This window comes from Myotis davidii, unplaced genomic scaffold, assembly GCF_000327345.1.
Source record: "Myotis davidii unplaced genomic scaffold, ASM32734v1 scaffold1910, whole genome shotgun sequence".
NCBI lineage: Eukaryota > Metazoa > Chordata > Mammalia > Chiroptera > Vespertilionidae > Myotis > Myotis davidii.
In genome coordinates this window covers 985,648-1,002,021 of record NW_006283016.1, presented here as the reverse complement: position 1 = coordinate 1,002,021, position 16,374 = coordinate 985,648, and the positions used below count along the sequence as shown (strand labels likewise).

Genomic DNA, 16,374 nt, shown 5'->3' with positions numbered 1-16,374 from the left:
TTTTTTTTAAGAGGAAAACACTATTTTAAAAAGTCTTAGGAGGAAACCCAATATATACAAAACACCAAAGTGGTGTGCTCTGGACTTGAAGGAGTGTGGTATGTGTGTGTGTGTGTGTAAAAAATGATAGACAGAATGCCATCACTTTAGCCATCACTTTGACAGAGATAATGGCTGTACAGTACTTTTGTGGAGAACATACAACCAGAGTGTGAAAACCAATGACATAGACTTAATACAGTGATAATAACATACAGTCCACAAAATCATAGAATAGATCATTTCAAGGGTAATTAAGTACTTTATTGTTTATTTTAAATCACCTGAAATTTGAATCCTTCAAATTACTCTTTACCAATACTTCTGTTAAAATTCTTGCTTAATTACAGTCTCTCTTGGACACCACCATTTAGAAAGGTATTAAGATATTTTATTACAAGGGACTTTGACTCATTCTTTTTTCCCTTCTGCTTCTTCTACTTAAAGTCAAGTGGAAAATATCTTGATTTTTTTAGTTTCCTTTAGAACTAAAATTAAAAATATGAAGCTACCCTTAATCTCTATATCAACCGTTGCTTCAAACAACTAAAGGATGTTCTAATATGAATTCAGCTTTGATTTTCCATTCTTTTACTTGATTTTATTTCCTTCAGAAATAATTTTTTTCAGGATTCTAGCTTTAAAGCACCATCTTTAGAATTGACACATGGTGGCACTATTCTTAAATGGAATAGAAAAAAACAAACAAAAAACCCACACCATTAACATTTTTCCCACGATTGGTTTTGTCATAAAAAAGAAAATGCTGGACTCAATAAAGACCATCAGCAAGGGAGGAGTTAAAGCCTTTCAGGAATTGGTATGTGTGAAGTGGCTTCCTTCCAGACAAAAGGGAGTAACAGGGACCCTGGTGAAGGGAGTAAGTTCACCGCATCTTCCCTAGAGAAATTTAGATTCAATAAATGATTGCAGTACACATCAGACCAGAACGGCCAGTCTATCATCTCTGACCTACAGGCTGTAATCCAGAATCTTCAGAGAGACACCCGAGGCTTTTTGATTGGCTCCTCCTTTACTTCTCCTTCACTGTTGCTTTGTCCCATATCTCAAATCCAGTATTGGCCAAATTGAACTACGAGTAGTTTGTGGCCGATAACCATGTCTCCAGGCCTTTGTTCTACTCCACCTATCAGGATGCTATTTCCCACACAATTTACTAGACAAACATTTACTCGTTTTCAAGATGCAGCTCAAGGATGACTTTTTTGAAGGCTCTCCTGAATTTGGGAGGTAGCACTGATGCCCTTGTCCCCTGTGTGTTATTATAATAATTCCATTCTTCTATGATAGTACCTGTTTCAGTAGTTTGCACATATGCTTCTATGGCTGTCTTCCTCTTTTGACTATAACCTTCTCAAAAGTATGAACATGTCCTGCCCATTTTTGTATGCCAGCTTCTAGCACAAGTAGGAGGAAAATGAATGTTGAAGATAAAGTACAAAGATGAAGAAAGAAAAGCTAAAGTAAACCCCAAGATAGTGAGATCAGTTTTGCTGGATGGAAATCTACTTAATAGGTAATGGGACCTATATTTGGAAAGATAGTTTGAATTAAGATTACAAAATGTTTAAGTAAACCTAAGAAGTCTGAACCAGGAGACTATGGTAAGTAGAGCACTTTTGAAGATTTTACACTATTTACCATGGTGTAAATAGTGAGGAATATAGTACTAAATCATATGTAGCTATTAAAATATCATAAACTTTCCACCCCTATCCAAACGAAAGGAAAGGAGATCAGAGGTAGAATTAAAAATGAAATGACTTTGTGGTTTTTTTTTTCTTGTTTTGTGTGTGTGTGGTTTTACTTCCCCCCAACCCCAAAAGGTATTAATTGATTTGTCACTTCTTATCCAAGATAATTTTGTGATATTATAAAAATAAATAAAAGCACATTAAAACTATGTTTCATATGACTTTGGCTTTAAAGAAAATACTGAAGGTCTTTTCACAATGATTTTTAAAATATACTACAATGAAAAGAGAGCAAGTTTGGGTACTTATTATCATCAAGTTTTAAGTTACTTTATAACTACTATCTTTTTTTTTCTAAAATATATTTTATTGATTATTCACAGAGAGGAAGGGACTGGGATAGAGGGTCAGAAACATTGATGAGAGAGAAACACCAATCAGCTGCCCCCTGCACATCACCAACTGGGGATGTGACCGCAACCAAAGTACATGCCCTTGACTGGAATCAAACCCGGGACCCTTCAGTCCACAGGCCGACACTCTACACTGAGCCAAACTGGCCAGGGCTATAACTATTCTTAAAGTAACTGTATTGTCATTGAATAAAGTGACTAAGAAGTGACTGAAGGGGCACTGGATCAAGTATGACTTAAGGTCATACTGGGTTTCACTGAACAATACTCCAGTTGGAAGCAATCACTTCAAGAGACATTGCCCAACCCTGGCTGGGTGGCTCAGTTGAAGCATGGTGCTGTTCACTAAATGGTTTTGGGTCTGATTCCAGGTCAGGGCATGGACCTAGGTTTTGGGTTCAATCCCTGGTCTGGGCACGTACATGGGGTAACCAATCGGTATTTCTCTCTGTCTTCTCTCTAAAATCAATAAAACCATATCCTTAGGTGAGGATTATAAAAAGAAACTGCCCAGAAGCAAAATTCTTGGGAGGTTCAGATGCAGATTATATAGTCAATCCTTTATCTAAAGAGGATTAGAGCTCACCTGTGAGGGCAGGTGAGCAATAGAGATGGTTATCTAAATGCTACTTTGATGATTTCTTGCCTTTTAAAATAGTTTCAAATTGTATTTTCTATTCACAGATTCATAGCCAGCTCTGAGCAAATAAAGAAACTGCATTTTTCTGACACTTAGAAATAAACTTATACATTCTTCTGTTGTCTCTCTTTTTATCAGATATTGGGTGTTTTGAGCACTGCTGTAGATCCAGCAACGTTTTCCCAAGTGTAAAAATAACTGCATTATCGCAACAGCATTATTTATTGTGGGAAACATAGTAAAAAAAGGCTAAACAAAAATAAAAGGAGGCGGAATAAAAAACTCTAAAAAATTGGTATACACTTTTTTGTAACTTCTATCTCCTAACATAGTTTCAGTATCTTTCCATATTAATATGTATAAAATTTTAAATAGCTGCACAGCACTTAGATGTACCTACAGAATACACAACCGATTTCTTAGAACTGGGCATTTTGTTAGTTTTACTTTACTATTCTAAGTAACTCTGGGAGGCACATGAACACCTTTAAGGCTACAGTAATTTCCTTTTTTTCTGGGATTCCAGTAGAGTATGATGGCGTTTCTTCTCCAAAAGGGGATTATGTGGGCATTATCATTACAAAGAAAAGAGAGAAAATCCCCTTGTGACGGCTAGAAATGCGATCTCATCACTTTAGGGGCGCGTTCTAGATTTACTCGGAATCCCTGCGCTTGCGGGAGAGGAGATTCTGCAAGGGCGCCTCCCACAGCCTGACCTCCGCCAAGGTGACGCGGAGGAAGGACAGCCGCAGGAGCGGACTCATCAGACATGTGTCTTCACGCGCATGCGCGGGCTTACTGAACGCGCGTGGGCGGGCTTACGGGAACGCGCATGCGCGTACTTAGGGAACGCGCGGGCGCAGGTTTAAGTGAACGCGCGTACGCAAGCGCGCATTGTCGCCACCGACGTCGGCTGCACGAGTCGCCAGAGGACTTAGTGGAAGGTATTGGCTGCTGGGTTCTCTTGGTATTTCTCCCGTCAACCACCAAATCGGGTCGGGCTTAGATTGTGAGGGGGGAGTCTAATGACCTCTTTTCCTCTCGCCTGCATTCTTCGGGGGTGTATGATGGTGCTTGGGAGGCGGTGCGGAGGATTGGCCACACCTCTTTACTCCCCGCCCATGGCCTTCGCAGTCCCAGAAACTCTGGTTATCTTCACGTTTTGAAGATCAATAAAGTCCACTTACTCCCACCTCCAAGAATAGGCCCTGGAATGTGTTCAGTGCCACTGACACCAGAAATGCTATTTAGAATAAGGCTAGGTAATCCTGGAAAAGTATGCTTCCTGCAGCCCATATCAGGCTGAGTACCTTTATATTTTTCAGTGTAAAATTCGGCAAACTCATTAGTCACCAGAGCCAAATACCAACAGTACAACGATTGAAATTTCTTTTGAGAGCCAAATTTTTTAAACAAACAAGGATTGAATGAATCATCACTTCACCTCTTTGTCTTGAAATGTCTGAGGATACTTAGAGACCAAAAAGAAAGTTAAGTCCAAACAGGTGGTCTGATAGGTATAAATCAAAATTATATAGCCCTAGCTGGCTGGGCTCAGTGGATAAAGCGTCAGCCTGCAGACTGAAGGGTCCCAGGTTCATTCCGGCCAAGGGCACATGCCTGGGTTGTGGGCTCGATCCCCAGCAGGGGGCGTGCAGGAGGCAGTCGATCAATGATTCTCATCATTGATGTTTCTCTCCTTCTCCCTCTCTGAAATCAATAAATATATTTTAAAAGTTAAAAAAATTAAAATGACATAATATTATTTTCCCTGTGCTCATTAACAGCTCACACCAAGCACCTGAAAGAACACTTCGGATACTGTTTCTCCAGCCTTTAAGCTATTGAAACAACAGTACCTCCTGGGCGTGTTCTGCTCTGTTACTGGAGTGTATTTCTGATCTTCTGAATCTCAACCATGTTTTCAAACTGCTTGCAGAATATCATAAAAATTACAAATGCTCACCTTCTACATTCAGGATTATGCCACCAATTAATAAGAAATAAAAGGAGGTGTTTCGGAACTGTGCCAACATCCAGATTGCACAGGCGGGTTGTCGTTACAGGCATTGGCTTAGTGACTCCTCTTGGTGTTGGAACTCAACTGGTATGGGACCGCTTGATCCGAGGAGAGAGTGGCATTATCTCACTGGTTGGTGAAGAATATAAGAGTATCCCTTGCCATGTTGCTGCTTTTGTGCCAAGAGGTTGTGATGAAGGTCAGTTCAATGAACAAAACTTTGTGTCCAAATCAGATCTCAAGTCCATGTCTTCCCCCACCATTATGGCCATTGGGGCTGCAGAGTTAGCCATGAAAGACTCCAGCTGGCATCCTCAGTCAGAAGCTGATCAAGTGGCTACCGGTGTTGCGATTGGCATGGGAATGGTTCCTCTTGAAGTTGTTTCTGAAACTGCTTTGATGTTTCAGACAAAAGGTTACAATAAAGTCAGCCCGTTCTTTGTCCCGAAGATTCTGATCAACATGGCAGCAGGCCAGGTCAGCATTCGATACAAACTCAGGGGCCCCAATCATGCAGTCTCTACAGCCTGTACCACAGGAGCCCATGCTGTGGGAGACTCCTTTAGATTAATAGCCCATGGTGATGCTGATGTGATGGTGGCTGGAGGTACAGATTCTTGCATTAGCCCTTTATCTCTTGCTGGCTTTGCCAGAGCCCGTGCTCTGAGCACAAACCCTGATCCTAAGTTGGCATGTCGACCATTTCATCCAAAGAGAGATGGTTTTGTAATGGGAGAAGGTGCAGCTGTGCTGGTGCTGGAAGAACATGAACATGCAGTTCAAAGAGGAGCCCGGATCTATGCAGAAATTTTGGGCTATGGACTCTCAGGTGATGCTGGTCACATTACTGCCCCCGACTCTGAAGGAGACGGTGCCTTAAGGTAAACACTTTTTTTTTTTTCTTTTCATTCAAAATATTTATTCAAATAAGACATCTTATTGGAGTGTCAAGTGAGGGGAAATTGTACTGTCTGGCCTTAGTGTATGGTATCTCTGTTGTTTCATTTTAGACTAAACAAAGTGTTTTTGAGTTTTTTGCTTTAACATGTTTCAAGCATTTGAAAATATTTGAAAATCCTTACAAAAATTGTAGTCAATGTGTTTTTTTTTTTCCTCAAGGGAAAAAGTCATTTCAGATAAATGGAAATATATTTTGTTAGAGATTATATAATTGATAGGCTTATATGTTTATCTCTTGGTGATGAATCAGTCTAAGGTACTGGAGGTGACTCATTATTCCCAAGCAGATGGCATTCTAACTCACATGGTAATCTAACATGCGGTTCTGTTATTAGACAAAGGATTATTTCCATCCAGTGTACTTGGATATTTCTTTTATTTAAGCCCTACAGATAATGAATCCCATTTAAAATTAAACTTAGTTTTGATAAATTTCTGTTGTTATTTTACTAGATGTATGGTTGCTGCTGTAAAGGATGCAAACGTACAGCCCGAAGAGATATCCTATGTGAATGCACATGCTACTTCCACACCACTAGGAGATGCTGCTGAAAACAAAGCTATCAAACGTCTTTTCAAAGGCCATGCACATGCCCTCGCCATTTCCGCAACTAAGGGAGCCACAGGACATCTGCTGGGAGCTGCAGGGGCGGTTGAGGCAGCGTTTACTGCTCTGGCTTGTTATTATCGACAACTACCACCTACTTTAAACCTGGATTATACAGAACCAGAATTTGATCTCAATTATGTTCCACTGAAGGCACAGGAATGGAAAACTGAGAAAAGACGTATCGGACTCACCAATTCCTTTGGTTTTGGTGGTACTAATGCAACACTTTGCATTGCTGGCATGTAGGACAGGCAAATCATTTGTGTTTTTTAATGTTATAAACAAACTTCATGAAGTGGAGAAATACTATGTTTCTATAAATGCATATACTTTTATATCTGTGTCAGCGTTTCTTAGTTTTGCCACTACTGATATTTGAGGCTGGATAATTCTTTGTTGGGGGGAGGGGAGTTGTCCTTTACATTGTAGGATGCTATTACAATCTACCCACTAGATTGTAATAGCAGTCCCTTCCCCAGTTGTGACAACCAAAGATGTCTCGACATTGCCAAATGTGTCCTGAGGTGCAAAACAACCCCCATGTGCAAAGGACTGATCTGAGTTTTTCTAATACTTTAGATTAAACAACTCTTCATGATATTTCACCTGTCTCTTTCCAAAGCATTGGGTGAGTAGCTGCTCTATGCTAGGTGCTAGGTAAGGTTGCTGCACGCTACAACTCCAGACACACCATTTCCATGTAAGATATAGGAAAGGAATACATATATAATGAAATTTGTATGATTGATCAACATTCTTTGAATATAGCAGTTAGCTCACATAATCTATTTACCCCTTACCTATCTAGCTCTCTTCATATTATCTATACTAAGATTCTGAAAGAAGGAAGTGACATTGGTTTGGCATTTCTTATTCTTTTTGTATGGATGGGGGTACCTAGTGATTAATGGGGATAAGGGTTCTTAGGAAGTAGAACAGAACTTGGTGATATAAGCCATGCCACCTTATTCCACCTACAGCTATAATAGAACATTTTTGTGTTTACTTCCAACATTTCACCCCAAGTGCTGGGGGTACTTTTACTTTTCCACCTTGAGGCTTTCTCTAAAGCCGACAGATCTCATTCATCTCCATTGGCTGGAAGTGTTGGGAAGGGAAAGGATACAAATTCTCTAGAGCAGTGGTTCTCAACCTTCCTAATGCCATGACCCTTTAATACAGTTCCTCATGTTGTGGTGACCCCCAATTTCATTGTTACAAATTGAACATAATTAAAGCATAGTGATTAATCAAAAACCAATATGTAATTATATATGTGTTTTCCGATAGTCTTAGGCGTCCCCTGTGAAAGGGTCGTTCGACCCCCAAAGGGGTCGCGACCCACAGGTTGAGAACCGCTGCTCTAGAGGCTCAACCAGCTTCTGAAGGATGAGAGTTGGTGAATAAATGCCTCAGGTCTCAGTTACAACTTCTCAGCTCTGCCCTAATAGTGCAAAGGCAGCCACAGGCCATATGCAAATGAATGGGTGTGACATTTTGCTTGCAGGGAGGGAAGGAGCAGATTTGGCCAGTGGACTATAGTTTGAAAACTGTTCTAAATCCAAGGAAGCCCATTGACAGGTTTAGCTAGCTAATTTTCTGTCAGTGGGGTATCCAGAAATTTTGCCATATAAGATTGGAAAACTGGATTTCAGTCCTGGAATAATAATAATTATAATAACAATCGTTAATGTTTGTATTGTACCTACATTCCAGGCATTGTTGCAAGTATATTTCTTATAATCTTTTCATTTAATTCTCACAATTGTAATTTAGTAATAATGGTATCCAATTTTATGGATAAGGTATTTGAAATTTAATGAAATTAAAAAGCTAGTCCAAAGTTACAGAGTCAAACAGTGGCAGATAAAGACTCAAGAGTATCCTCCAATTCCAAAGGGCAGGCTCTTAACCTCCTAAGCATGCCAGTTGCTCAAGAGTAAGGATTGAGGCTCCCTACCAAGGGAGATCCTCTGGGGAGGAGCAGAGCTAACTCATTTCTGAGTTGGGAGAAGGAATGCATCTCCTTTCACCTCTCTTTTTTTTTTTTTTTAAATATATTTTATTGATTTTTCACAGAGAGGAAGGGAGAGAGATAGAGAGTTAGAAATATCGATGAGAGAGAAACACTGATTAGCTGCCTCCTGCACATTTCCCACTGGGGATGTGCCTGCAACCCAGGTACATGCCCTTGACCGGAATCGAACCCGGGACCCTTGAGTCCGCAGGCCAACGCTCTATCCACTGAGCCAAACCGGTTTCGGCTTTCACCTCTCTTTTTGTTTGAAAAAGAATAAAGATGTAACTTGCTTTGTTTATGCAGGTACTGACATATTATGTTAGAATGTATAAAGTCTGATAACCAAACCCTAGCTTGAAAATCAAAATGATCCTTCTCTAAGTATAAATACTAGTAATGTACTCTTTCCAGACTTAATATCTGTGCTTTTTTGTAATTTAAAAAATTCATCTTAATATCTTAAAGAAAGGACCTATCAATTTATAGGTAAAAACGTTGATGGTATATTTTACATTTACCATCAGATGGCATGTGATACATGCTCATTTTAAACAAGGCAGTGCAGAAGAATATAGGTCACCTATTCTCCATTTCCCTTACACTGGCTAACAACATTTTATAACCTCAAAGTAACTGAAATATGTATTGCCATTTTGATCTGGCCTAACTTTAGCAACTAACACATGAGAATTTACTTTATTGTTTCACTGGTTAATTACACCCAGACAAACCCTATTCAAGGTGGCCTGGTGGTGAAAAGCCCACCTGAAGATCTTGTATTCCAGAGTGATTTGGTGGAAAGATTTGGATTCAATAGACCTCATTTAAGTCACACTCACCCGGTTTCAGTTTTCTCACATGTAAATGGAGTCAGTAGCACTACTTATGCAAAAGACGGTTTTGAGCCTCAAGGTTGATCAATACACTAAGTGTAATTCTCTGTATAGAGTGGCTATTATGTTAAGAGATGAGTGTGGTCTTTTCCAAATTAATAAGTTGTCTAGGAGCTCGGTTGCTAAATCTGGGAAGACTTGATCAGTTTAGGATTTTGTTTTTATATCTCTACATTGATTATTATGACTATTAATATTAATATTGTGTCACCCTTGTAACCTGTTATTAAATGGTGAAAAGCTTTGCCAAGGTAAAAGCATTAGTGTATCCAGACTTTAGAAATTTCCCCTAAAATAATTGGTGTCAAGCATAGAAACGTTAACAAAGAAGCTTATGAAATGAGATGAAAGGTTAGAAAGCTGCCTGTCTTGGATGACTCAGGCCCACCCCTTCCCAGCAGCAGGGACTGTGGGGGTCGGGGGACGGTGGTGGAAGGGATTAGATGACCTCACAAGGTTCCTTGTAGTCTGTGGTGGGTTTTTTTTTGGTTTTTTTTTAAGTCTGTTTAAAGATTGCAGTAATACTGCTGATGTGAAATCCTTTGTACACAGTGATGGTTGAAAATACGGGCTCCAGACCTGAATCTCTGCCTGCCTGGTTCTAATTATATGCTTGAGATTAACAGGACTCAAATGCTCATGTTTTATACAAGCCATAGCGTCTTTTTTCTCCTCAAGAATTTTTTTAAAACTGTATTTTAGACTGAAGCTAGAGGGAGAAGGTTGATTTAAAAATGCATTCAGATACAGAAGGATTTAGATGATTTTAATAACTAAGCTTAGTTATCATATTGCAGTTCAGAAAGATGAATGAATAATAAGGTAGAATGCTAAGACCCAGGGGGTAATCCCTGAGACAGGACATCACTGGAGCAGCATATTAACTAGAAAAGAGTCATTGTTAGCAGAGAACAAATAATTCCCCAAATCCATAAGCATATGGTATGTCATAAGCAGCTTGTATAGTATTTTTCTTTTTTTTTTAATCTTTATTGTTGAGATTATCACATATGCACCTCTCCCCCTCACCCCCATAGCCCCATAGCTCTCCTCCACCCAGTTCCCACCCCACCCAGGCCCTCACCACCTTGTCTGTGTCCATAGGTAATGCATACATGCATATAAGATCTTTGTCTATTCTCTCCCTGCACCCCTCCCCACACCAACTTCCCTCTGAGAATCGTCGGTCTTTTCCATTTTCATGTCCCTGATTCTATTCCATTAACCAGTGTTCATCAGATTTTTTTATTCATTTGATTTTTAGATTCACTTGTTGATAGATATGTATTTGTTGTCACTTGGTTGTTCATAATTTTTTTATCTTTACCTTTTTCTTCTTCTTCCTCTTCTTAAAGAGTATCCTTCAGCATTTCATATAATACTGGTTTGGTGGTGATGAACTCCTTTAGCTTTTTCTTGTCTGTGAAGCTCTTTATCTGACCTTCAATTCTAAATGATAGCTTTGCTGGATAGAGTAATCTTGGTTGTAGGTTCTTATTATTCATCACTTTAAATATTTCTTGCCACTCCCTTCTGGCCTGCATAGTTTCTGTTGAGAAATCAGCTGACAGTCCTATGGGCACTCCCTTGTAGGTAACTAACTGTTTTTCTCTTGCTGCTTTTAAGATTCTCTCTTTGTTTTTTGCCCTTGGCATTTTAATTATGATGTGTCTTGGTGTGGTCCTCTTTGGATTCCTCTTGTTTGGGGTTCTCTGCACTTCATGGCCTTGTAAGTTTATTTCTTTCACAAGGTAGGGGAAGTTTTCTGTCATTATTTCTTCTAATAGGTTTTCAATATCTTTCTCTCTTCTTCTGGCACCCCCATAATACATGTGAACTCTCATGTATGTACATGAATAAAAATCTGTGAACCCGGCAGTCAGACATCCCTCTCGCAATCTGTAACTGCTGGCTCCTAGCCGCTCGCCTGCCTGCCTGCCTGATCGCCCCTAACCGCCTCTGCCTTCCCACCTGATCACCCACTAACTGCTCCCCTGCCAGCCTGATTGCCTCTAACTGCCCTTCCCTGCCAGCTTGATCGCCTTTAACCGTCTCTGCCTTGGCCCTTGCCACCGTTTTTTGTCCTGAAAGATGTCTGGTCTAATTAGCATATTACCCTTTTATTAGTATAGAGTATTATCACTAATGTGCATAAGTAAATCAGCAATAAGACTTTTGGAATGGTGGTAGTACAGATATATCAGTTAGCCTTCTAACTAACTAACTAGAGGCCTCCACCTGGTATCTTTATGAAGCTTTATCTGCCAGGGAAAAAGATTGTTTTTCCCCCTCTAACTGGAAGCACCATGTCTTTCTGCAACAGCTGTGTGACTTCTGACAATCCTGGTCAACTGTGTCCCAGAACAAAATGAATCTGGTTGCCCTGAATATCATTCTGTTTCACGATGGTTGATAGAGATTCGCTAATAATTTTGATCTGGTAAAAAGTCAGTCAGTGGAAAATTAGAAATTTTACACTTGATCTTAGCCAAAAGGCAGAGAAGCAATGAAAATTAGAAATTTTAATGAAGATTCTCATTAGTTGTTCTTCACAAATAATGGGGCTGTAGTCCAACTCAAGATTCTTAGCAAAGCAATTCCTATTTCAATTATCACAAGTAATTATTAGTGTTTATATCACTTTGTGCTTCTTAAGTGCTTTCAATTATTTTTTCCGCTAGTCTTTGAAAAAGACACACACAAACTACAACACTAAAGATCCAAAAACAAACCCTTTGAGGTGTCTCAGAATGTTAATCTCCATTTCACAGATGGGGGAATGTGGGATAGTTATTGAGCAAACACGAATGTATTCTGTTATCCTTACAAAAATAATGCAAATTTCTCTCCTAATGGTTGGCCATGACCAGCCCTTACTATTAAACAAACGTATTTACACATAAAAACACAAACATGGCCCTCACCGGTTTGGCTCAGTGGATAGAGCATCGGCCTGCGGACTGAAGGGTCCCAGGTTCGATTCTGGTCAAGGGCATGTACCTTGGTTGCGGGCACATCCCCAGTGGGGAGTGTGCAGGAGGCAGCTGGTCAATGTTTCTCTCTCATCGATGTTTCTGACTCTCTATCCCTCTCCCTTCCTCTGTAAAAAAAAAAAATCAATAAAATATATTTAAAAACAAAACAAAAACACAAATATGTACATGCATGGTAGAAAAGATGCCCTTGGATCAATCCTTCTACTGCTCAGTAAAGAAATAGGCTCCCTGCATGATTTCTCTCCAGAAAATTAATGTGTTGAATAAACCTGGTTTAAAGATGGTGATTTCGTCACTTCTCTGCTGCTTCCTGCCTTCAAAATTCCCATTCTCCTGCCCTAGCTGGTTTGTCTCAGTGGATAGAGCATCAGCCTGTGAACTAAAGGGTCCCAGGTTTGATTCCAGCCAAGGCCACATGCCTGGGATATGGGCTCGATCCCCAGTGTAGGGCATGTAGGGGGAAGCTGATTAATGATTCTCTGTCATCATTGATGTTTCTATCTCTCTCTCCCTCTCCCTTCCTCTCTGAAATCAATAAGAATATATTTTAATAAATTCCCATTCTCCTCTTTTAATTCAGTTGATCGATAAGTCAGTCGATGTTGGCTGTGTAGCAATTACACTGTTTCAGTTGCATGCAACTATAAGCAATTATTGTTGGCCCATGCACCTGTGGGTTGTCTGGGCTGGTTAGCTCCAGGCTGAGGAGGTAGTGTCTTACCTCGGATATGCTTATGGCAAAAACCTTAGGGCAATAGAATAATCTCAATGCATAAGCACATTTTAAATCTTTGCAGGTGGCCTGGCTCATTGGCTCTCCCAAACTCAAGGTGCAGGGAAGCTTACCCCTCTCACCAGTGGGCAATAGCAAGGGTTTTGGGTGTATTATTGGTGGGACTTGAGAGATAATCAAGTCCTGCAGACACAGGCAGCCTGTTGGAGTCCAACCTCATCAGGTCCAGGGGTCCCCAAAGGTGTGGACAGAGACAGCGTTCAGTTGAGCAGCAGCCTAGCCAGGTTCTGTAGCCAGGATCTCCAGCCAGGTTGTGTCCAGGTTCTCTTGCCATGTTCTCTCTCACTAGGTTCTCCAGCCAAGTTTAGTCACTAGGTTCTGTTTTTTATTGTCTTGTTACATCTGTATTTATACCAGTTGATTTTAATCCTGTCAATTTCTATTCCAAAGGTTAGGGTGTTTCTTATCTCCCTTACAGGGAGTAAAGATTATGTAGCGTAAGCGTGATTGTTCGTAGTTAAAGTGATTAACTACCTGCCTGGCACTTAGTGAAGGGGTTTTATTCCCTCCCTAGCTTCAGGGAAAAATCCCTACTTGGGGAAACAACCTTTCTCAGAGAGGTGACCTTGGTTAAAACACATAGCACCAAGAAGGGGAGCAAACACATCAAGAACAGTATGCCATATTCGCCAAGTCCCCCGAGACATATGCTGTGCAGATGTTTCTTCCCTGCAGCAACCGTGTCAAGCAGCAAGGATGGACTGGCTTCCGGCACAGCCTCTTCCTCTTTTCCTTTGCCCCATCTCTTCTCTGACTTGCCCGCTAGAGTGTAACAACATCGGCAAGATGGGGCCACAGTAAGATAGAGTCTTAGCAAGACCGTGATCCCCAAGGATGTGCCAAGTAGAAATGTAATACCCAAGGAGGCTATCCAGGGACTTCCTATGGATGTTCGATTTATGGCTAAAACACTCTAATAATATTCTACCCCTGTAGTTAAGCCCCTTGCAATGTGACTTTGAAGATCTTCTCATCAAGAGTTAGAATTAATTCATTTCCCTGCCTCTTGACTCTGGGCTGACTGGTGATTTGCTTTAGCTAGTGGCATGCAATAGATTTCATGGGATACCAATTTCAAGCCTAGTCGTTCCAGGGGCTTTCTCTCCTTGCTACCACAATGAGAATAACCCCAGGCCAGCTTGCTAAAAGGTGAGAAGACCATTTAGGGGAGAGCTGAGACCTCCAAGTTGTCCCTGCTGAATGAAGAAGGCACTGTTGATCAGCCAGTGTATGACCAACCTGCCAGCTCACTGCAGACACAGAAGAGGTCTCAGATCAACAAGCTGCCTGGCTGACCCATATGTGTATGAGAAATAATACATCTGTTTTGAGCCACTAAGTTATGGGTGCCTTGTTAGGCAGAAGTACTAATTTAAATACCTTGGAGCTTGTCATCTTGGCTGCCTTGTACCATAGCATCCCTTTTCCAGATCCTGCGTATTCTGGGGGCAGGCTAGAGGTGATAAACTACCCCCTGATACCTTCCATATTCCCCAAACCTGCATCCTCACAGTTCTTGAGGTTTTTGTGACTTTTCCCCAGTAAGCATTTATAGTGGGTAGCTATTTATTTAGAAAGAGTATAGAACACAAATTGATTTTGGAGAATGTGATTACTGAGACGATAAAAAGGAAAGCAAAGCACACAGTGGCTTTGTGTTCAAGCTGTCAGATGCATTCTAATTTCTGTAACAATGGTAATTAATTTTAGCTGGATAGAAAAATCCATTTTCTTTGAGGAATCAGTGAACTATAGAGAAATTTGTCAGTAACCATTGTCTGGAATTTTAGTCTCCAGGAGGCACAATCACTTTACAATGACAGCTAATATATGAGAAAATCAACCTAAGATAGAGAAAGCTATTAGGCACGACTGCATATTTCTGTGACAATGGGATTGAAGTCAAATAAAAAGGTAAGAGGCCTGATATCAAAGATCTACTTTTTTCTCTCCTGTTTTCTCAGCACTAAAATGTAATATAAAAAGCAAAATGTAAAGAGATAAGTGTGGTGGCTTACAGTTTAAATTTTTACATTATCAAACATATTTAAGGGCATGATCTTTGGGGAGTGAGGAAAATAGCAATTTATGAAAGTACCAGGGGAATGCTCCGTTTTTGCCATTAATCTACAATTCCACTGTAAATTTTCTGTGGTTTAGTGATTTGTTATCAATATTTTCCTGCTCATCACTGAACTCTAATAGACTAACTTTCACATTTGTGGGTATGTGCCACTACTTTATTTTGTATGCTGTACGGTGGTAGTTGAACTTTGGTACTGGTTTTAAATTAGCCTATCAAAGCAACGTAGAATTTATCACAAGTGAAATCTGTATAAAAGATGTACATAGTGTCCATAGTGTTTTTTATGTGCACTGATGAACCTATTTATCTACTTGGAAGAAGTTTTTCAGACATGGTGGTGGATTTGCATTATTCCTTTCATACAACCTCATGTCCCTGGCTGGAGGGCATAGGAGTTATTATTCTTTGTGATGTTAGGGTATGTTCAAGCACCGAATAAATGCATCAGCCATTTTGGGGCTACAAAGAAGTCAGCTTCCAGGAAGCCTCTTTTTAGGGACAATGGGAACATGAAGGAGCCTTCTTTGCCTACTGACCCTTGCTTGTAATTTCCCTTATATACAGCCTTTGCCTTAAAGTATTTCATATGTTGTTTTGGAATTCTTCCTGAGCCCTGGAAGTTGATCACAAAAGGACTTGACTTGCATAACAATCTGTTTTTAAATGACTCTTTAAGGGGAGGAAAATAAATGTTTTTCTATTAAGAATGTGAGAGCAGCAAGTTTTGTGTTTTGTTATTGCTCTATCTCCAGCATCTAAAACAGTACTTGACACAATAAGACCTGTTTAATGAGTGAAAAGAAATTTGAAGAGGATCGAGACCAAGAGATGTAGGTTAACTCACACACCAGCTGAAGAAACCCTGAACAGTTACCTCTTCCTTAGGAGCAATTGAATCACATCCTTCGATTAAACAGTGAATATTTGCCATAATTATTTGGGTTGGCAACCTGCCAGTTACACAGAAGCTAAAAGCCTGACCCAAACAATGAAACTAGTTCTTTCTTGGTGCTGAGCTCATTCTCTCTTATTGGAAACTAGAGACCCGGTGCACAAAAATTTGTGCACTCAGGGGGGAGGGGGAGTCCCTCAGCCTGGCCTGTGCCCTCTCGCAGTCTGGGACCCCTCGGGAGATAACGCCCGGCTGGCTTAGGCCTGCTCCTGGGTGGCAGAGGGCAGGCCCAATCCC

General features: G+C 40.4%; 1 protein-coding gene across 2 annotated transcripts; it reads left to right on the top strand.

The window, feature by feature from the left end:
• Positions 1 to 2,983: 2,983 nt before the first annotated feature.
• On the top strand, positions 2,984 to 6,732 carry OXSM (3-oxoacyl-ACP synthase, mitochondrial). Of its 2 annotated transcripts, none has more exons than XM_015562123.1 (3): positions 2,984 to 3,751; positions 4,874 to 5,708; positions 6,241 to 6,732. In XM_015562123.1, exons 1-3 carry the CDS (start codon positions 3,640 to 3,642, stop codon positions 6,641 to 6,643), a joined length of 1,350 nt encoding a protein of 449 aa, XP_015417609.1. In that variant the 5' UTR covers positions 2,984 to 3,639; the 3' UTR covers positions 6,644 to 6,732. The 2 variants fall into 2 exon arrangements, with proteins under 2 accessions (XP_015417609.1, XP_006753416.1); XM_006753353.2 differs by having other exon boundaries at positions 3,668 to 3,751; positions 4,595 to 5,708.
• Positions 6,733 to 16,374: the final 9,642 nt, after the last annotated feature.

Bases quoted from the DNA above. Each gene is read 5' to 3' on its own strand.
- OXSM (XM_006753353.2), top strand. From the start codon at position 4,726: ATGTTTTCAAACTGCTTGCAGAATATCATAAAAATTACAAATGCTCAC. The intron at 5,709-6,240 runs GTAAACACTTTT...TTATTTTACTAG, and splicing joins GAAGGAGACGGTGCCTTAAG to ATGTATGGTTGCTGCTGTAA.